At 32.4% G+C, this 5,902-nt stretch overlaps 1 protein-coding gene across 1 annotated transcript; it reads left to right on the top strand.

Annotated features, from left to right (window-relative positions):
* Nucleotides 1–764: 764 nt before the first annotated feature.
* On the top strand, nt 765–3,198 carry LOC110660223 (uncharacterized). Its single transcript, XM_021818440.2, has 3 exons — nt 765–1,217; nt 2,054–2,295; nt 2,384–3,198. The coding sequence occupies exons 2-3, from the start codon at nt 2,056–2,058 to the stop codon at nt 3,053–3,055; spliced, it is 912 nt and encodes a 303-aa protein (XP_021674132.2). The 5' UTR covers nt 765–1,217; nt 2,054–2,055; the 3' UTR covers nt 3,056–3,198.
* The last annotated feature ends 2,704 nt before the right edge of the window (nt 3,199–5,902 follow it).

The raw sequence follows: 5,902 nt of genomic DNA, 5'->3' as shown, positions 1-5,902 counted from the left end.
GCTAAATAAGTCTTTTTACTTTCTAATTAAGGGCAAGTAGTCTTCACATAATAAAATATTATTTTTTGAATAATAAAATATATATTTTTAAAATTTTAAATATTAAAAATTATTTATTATTTTAATTAAAATAAAATTAAAAAAATATTATTTTAACATTTTATTTTTTAAAAAATAAAGAAAATAATATTTTAATTTTTTTTTATACTAAGAAGTAGTTAATTTAGTCTTACTTAAAAATTTTTATCCTTATTTGATCCGAAACCTATTACTCTGGACTGAAAATACAGAGTTTATTTGATCCAATGAAATTTCAACTGCAACAGAGGACTAGACATATTTGGTACTGAGAGAATAATGTTTGAATGAGATTTTCAATAATATATAATTTGGGACGAAAAATTGTTGAAGATAGTTCATAGAGGTTTTTGAATAATTTATCAGAAGGGTATCAATTTGAAATTCCCCAAAATTAAGAGAAAAAAAAAAAGAAAAGGAAAGCATTGTTGATGTGTAAAGAAGCACTAGCTTTCCAGCATCGATGCATATATCTTGATTTGCTGCTAAGATTGTTTGGAATATCTTCTTCACTGGCCTACATTGGCTTATGTTTTAGGAGTTTCATTTATATTATTTTATTTTATTTGGTGAGTTCTGTGGTCCATCATCTCTTTTGATCTCTTCTTTTCCCTTCCTCAGTACACCTTCCAACTCAAATGCATAAATATAAACACCTCTCTCTCTCTCTCTCTCTCTCTCTCTCTCTCAATGCATAAATAATTTTATATAGTCCAAGCTTTTTCTTGCCTGCTTCTTTCACACAGCCTGTCAAGCTTGAATTATAAGATCATGATTATAATTTTTTAGAAACAGGCTTGTTTTGTTGTTTCTCTAAGTAAAAAGAGAGAGAGAAAGAGAAAGAGACAGAGAGATAAAAGACTATTCTGGGTTGTCAAAGAAAGAGATATTCATTGCTGAAGTGCTAGTCATCTATCTATCTCTATCTACAAATTCACCACAAATATTGTGCAATTGCTTGGGTTGCTCCGTCCATTTTTCTCTAAAAACATGAGTTATGGACGCTCATGAGGAAGTAATTGGCTTCTTTTTCTTTCAGCTCTGATTCATAATTGGACTGGCTTTTAGCATGAATGAGGAGGAAGATGTTTAATGAGCCTTTCCGGAGAGATTCGAGATCTGGTTACCTTTTTATGCAGGTAATGATGAAAGAATTATATAGATTTTTGGCGATGTTTCTTGTTTATGTTTCTTGAGAGTTTGGTATAGAATTTTGCACTGCATATTGTAAGCTTTTGGTTCCAAACTACTAGCCTAAGCTAGCTACGCCAATTCAATCATGATCTTCTTCTTCTTCTTCTTCTTCTTTTCTTTTTTATCTTTTTTTTTCCTTGATTGATTGTCTGAGTCTGTAAATTAATGAATTTCATCAGAAGAATAGTTTCAACAGTTATGTGATTGCATAATGTGGAGAGGCTTGCTTTTGGAAGGAACAGAGAGAAGTGAATACTTTTTTAAAACAATTTCCTAAAGAAGGTGAAGACTACTGTTCTTGGCTAGTGATGTTCGACCACAAAGAGAAAGAGAGACCCACAACCCATTTTTGGTCTCTCCATTGCCCACACACCATTTTCACTTTTACATCCTTCTTCATTGTCTAGCTACTGTTTTGTGACACTTTAAGAGCTCCCAATGCAGTTTTGAGCAGTTCCTTTTGTTCCTCACCACACACCGCCACATCCCTTCCCCCAACCTCTCTCTCTCTCTCTCTCTCTCCCCCCTTCAATTTCTACAGAAACTAATTAGTCAACTTATTATGGTTTGTTATTAAATTTATTGTGAATATATAACTAAATACGAGTGAAATTCAAGAAAGAGATCTCAACTGGTATACTTGCATCTGAAATTTACAAGACAGGGTATGCCATCTCTATGTATTCCTTTTGTTGTTCATCCTTTCCTTGTCTGCTAATTATCTAATTATCTCTTTCTAGTTCCTTTGATTGTTGGGAATTTGACTGTGATATCATTTCAGAGATGGGAACTAAACTTGAACATGCCTTCAATCTTCTAGCATCTTCACCAAATAGCAATAGCTCTAGTGTTCATTGTGTGGATGAACTGGACTATTTGCAAACTAGAGGGTTGAATATTAGCTTCCAAATTATTGGACTGGACAAGAATCGAAGCCCTGTTAATGACAGAATGCCCCAAAAACACAACGTAGATTTCATCAAAAAGACAATGCAGATGCATGAAGATACATTCAAACAACAGGTAATTCATCAAGATTTTATTGTAATTTAATTCAGGAATCTAACAAAGAAACTTAGGAACTTGAAGAAGCTGATGCTGAAACTTGCAGGTGAGGGAGCTCCACAGGCTATACAGTATACAGAAGATGTTAATGGATGAGCTGAACAAAGAAATTAAACAGAATAAGAAGTACAGGAGTCCCATGAGTAGTAGTTCAGATATTAATGTTCAATCTCAATTCATTAACCAGCATAATCCCACAACACAAACTAGTTATCTGTATAGTTTTAACTTTCAAGGCTTGAGCCCAAGGGAAAGAAGCAGTAGTTGCTCAGGTGAGACCAGAAGAATGACTACAAGGGGATTTGATCTTGAGAGGCCTGCTGCAGAAGAAGACATATCAACTGCTGTTAGTACTGCCATTGATGATCACAGGGCAGCAGGGGCTAGCTCTTTCATCCCCTTGAAAGGGAATTATAAAATGAGCACCTATGGCTCCGATCAAGAAAGTGAAGTGGAGCTAACATTAAGCATTGGAGGCAGCAGTACCAGCACCAGCAGCAAGAAGATGATCATGTCCACAAATAAAGAACTGGGATTCTCTGAACAAATAAACAAGCGTACGAAGGAGCTTGATTCTCCTGCATCAATTAAGTCCGAAAAAGGAGAAGATTGCAGCACCCCAACAACCCCCATGAGCAGCTATAGTTCGACGTTTGATCATGAAAGAAAACAACCACATTGGCTTTTCCAAGGTTTAAGCTTGAACAGGACTACTTGAACTTTAATTTCTGACTTGTATCAGTGTAATATCCTCATTTTTTTTTTATATTTTGATGACTCATAGTTGCCAAATTAATCTTATAAATGGATCATCGAGGAGTACATAGTGTGAATAGCACATGTACAAAACTATGTTCAACTTTTTTTGCCGTCCACTTTGTTCCACTGCCTGTATCGTTTCTGTTTTCTGCAAGCTACTACTGGAAAGCATTGTTCTAATATTTTCATGCATAAAAAACTATTGGGGTTTCAAAGACTAAATTCATGAGTTTGATTTTAACCCAACATAAAAAAAGGAAAAAGGAAAATTTTCCCAGAATGTTGATTTCTGTGTTTTTGTGTAGATGGGGCAAATTATCCAATGCATCGACATCACGAGCTGCTTCACCCACAGAAATGTGAGACTCATTTTTCATAATTTATAAAGAGATCTATATTTATAAAAGCGGGAGCATTAAAATTTAATACTCTGGGAGCATATAATAATTTCCTTCAAATGGGTCTCTCATAGTGTTTTGTTTAACAAATGTTACATCTCCATGTCCTTGCTTATCCTCCTCCTACAACAAGAGAGGAAATATGAAATGAGGAGGTTAAAATCCTTCTGCTTTCCCTTGGATAGGGTTTAGATGGGGAGGTTCTTTATGAAGATGTTCCCCTACAGTTCTTGCTCTGCCTTTGTCCCTCTTGATTGGTTTCAATTAAATACTTTTTAATTAAAAAAAAAATCTAAGAATCTAGAAATATGTTTTGACTTTATATTTATAAATTTTAAAAATAACTATTTGATGTGCTAAAAGTGGGATTTTAAGATAATTATTAAATATTTAAATTTTAAATAAAAATAGGCTAACCTTATATTTTATTTTTATTTTGGAGCAAATATATATATATAACTGAAATTCTGGATACTCATTTGATGTGGCACTTTCCATATAATTATTCATTTTAGAATACAGTCTTCTGGTTTTCTGAAGTTTCTACTGCTTTGATGCTAGCTTGGGACAACTTGGACATGTCCTTCCCATGAACAAGTCTACTTTATCATTTTTAATCAGATTCATTATCAGCTTTGACTATATAAGATGGTAAATTCATTATAGTTTGTGACTTTAACAGCTAGTGGTCCTCTCTATCTTTAGGTACTTTATTGCTTTCTCTAGGCTAAAGCCTTGTCCCCTACATCAAACAAATGCAATTCAACTTGCAATTGTCTTTGTATACCATGTCATTTTGTACTCACCTTTCATTGTCAAAATGTTTATAATGCCTTCGAAATAATACCTTTCATTGTTTTGGCCATGCCAGAGTTGTTCGTCAAGTTCTGTCTCGTTACAATTATCTTTTTCTACAAATAAAATTAGTCCATGCTATGCCTGCCATCCAGGCAAATGTATAAATTGCCTTCTGTTGATTCTAGTTCTCTAGTGTCTCAACCTTTAGAGTTAATTTGCTCTGATGTTTGAGGTCCTAAATTTGCTCTGATGTTTGAGGTCCTAGTCCTGTCGTTTCTATTAATGGTTATGTTTATTGTGTTCTTTTTTATGACCATTTTAGTCATTATTGTTGACTCTATTTTATGAAAAAGAAATTTAATATTCTTAATATTTTCATCAAGGGTCGTAATTTAGTTGAAAAATATTTCAATCTCTCAATTAAAAATTTTCAGGCAGACTGGGGTAATGAATTTCAAGCTTTAATTAACTGCTTGTGTAACATTAACATATCGATGAGACTGGTTGTGCCTTGCTTCGCCATTCTCTAGTCCCTTATCAATATTTTACTTGCACTTTTGGCACCGCAAAAAAAGAGTTACATCCTTAATAATTAAAAAAAAAAAACTATAAACACCTAAAATTAACTTTAATTGTTATCTTATAAGACTTTTGACCCATTGACTTTATGCTTTTATAGTTTCAACTTGAGCTTTAAGTAGGCTTGAATCTTCCATTTGCGTGTTAAGAAGTCCTTCTAGGCGCCGTAGCTTCATTATATGCGCATAGGCATGGGCCATCTATGTTTTGGGTTTTTCTTATTTGCTTTATTAATTAGTTAACTTATATATATTATTAATTATTTATTTAATAAATAACATTTAAATATAAGGATAAATTAGAGTTCCTACTTCAAATAAACTTAGAAATTCAAAGAAGATAAAAATCCTAATCTATGTTAATTTCAGCTAGGAAGAGTCTAAGCCATCTCCAATTGTTTTTAGTTAATTTTGTAGTTAGAATTAACTAAAAAACTACAAAATAGCTAAAAAGTAGGCAAATTAATCCCATTTTCTGGCAAAATTTGATAAAAATAGTTAGAAAACTCAAAAAAAAATAACAAAATGCAGAAATACTCCTAAGATATTGTTCTGAAATATAGAAAAAATAATGGTGCAATTTGAGCTCATTTCGTTTATTCAATGAGCGAAGAAAGTGGCATATGCGATTTATAGCTAAAACTAAACTTTTAACCTTAAATTTACTTTGCATTCCAATCCACAAAAGGAACATAAAATTAAACAATTAGACATTAATCTAGACATCCTAAGGATCATTTTAAGCACTAGAATCATAAAAAAAATTATGAACTAATGAATTAGACATTTCATAGACAAAATTGGGTTGATGTAGAAGTCCATCAATCAGATATAAAACTTTGAAAAATCGGATCTAAATGTAGAAAATAGCTTTTGAGGTGATTGAAAGGCTATTTTGCATGAATGAAAATAATTAGAAAAATTGAAAACAATATTTGCTTCATGAACTACATGAAATAAAATGCTATGAGAGATTGAGGCCCTCTTTGGTGCCCTCAGAATTTCACCTTTCTTCTTTTTTTATTTTTTCTT

Source organism: Hevea brasiliensis, chromosome 13 (assembly GCF_030052815.1).
Source record: "Hevea brasiliensis isolate MT/VB/25A 57/8 chromosome 13, ASM3005281v1, whole genome shotgun sequence".
In the NCBI taxonomy this organism is placed as follows: Eukaryota; Viridiplantae; Streptophyta; class Magnoliopsida; order Malpighiales; family Euphorbiaceae; genus Hevea; species Hevea brasiliensis.
Note: the sequence above shows the minus strand (reverse complement) of the source record. Positions and strands in the feature narration are given on the sequence as shown.

Excerpts from the sequence above, each read along its gene's own strand:
- LOC110660223 (XM_021818440.2), top strand. The coding sequence starts at position 2,056 with ATGGGAACTAAACTTGAACATGCCTTCAATCTTCTAGCATCTTCACCA. Across the intron at positions 2,296-2,383 it reads AAGATACATTCAAACAACAG|GTGAGGGAGCTCCACAGGCT; the intron begins GTAATTCATCAA and ends TGAAACTTGCAG.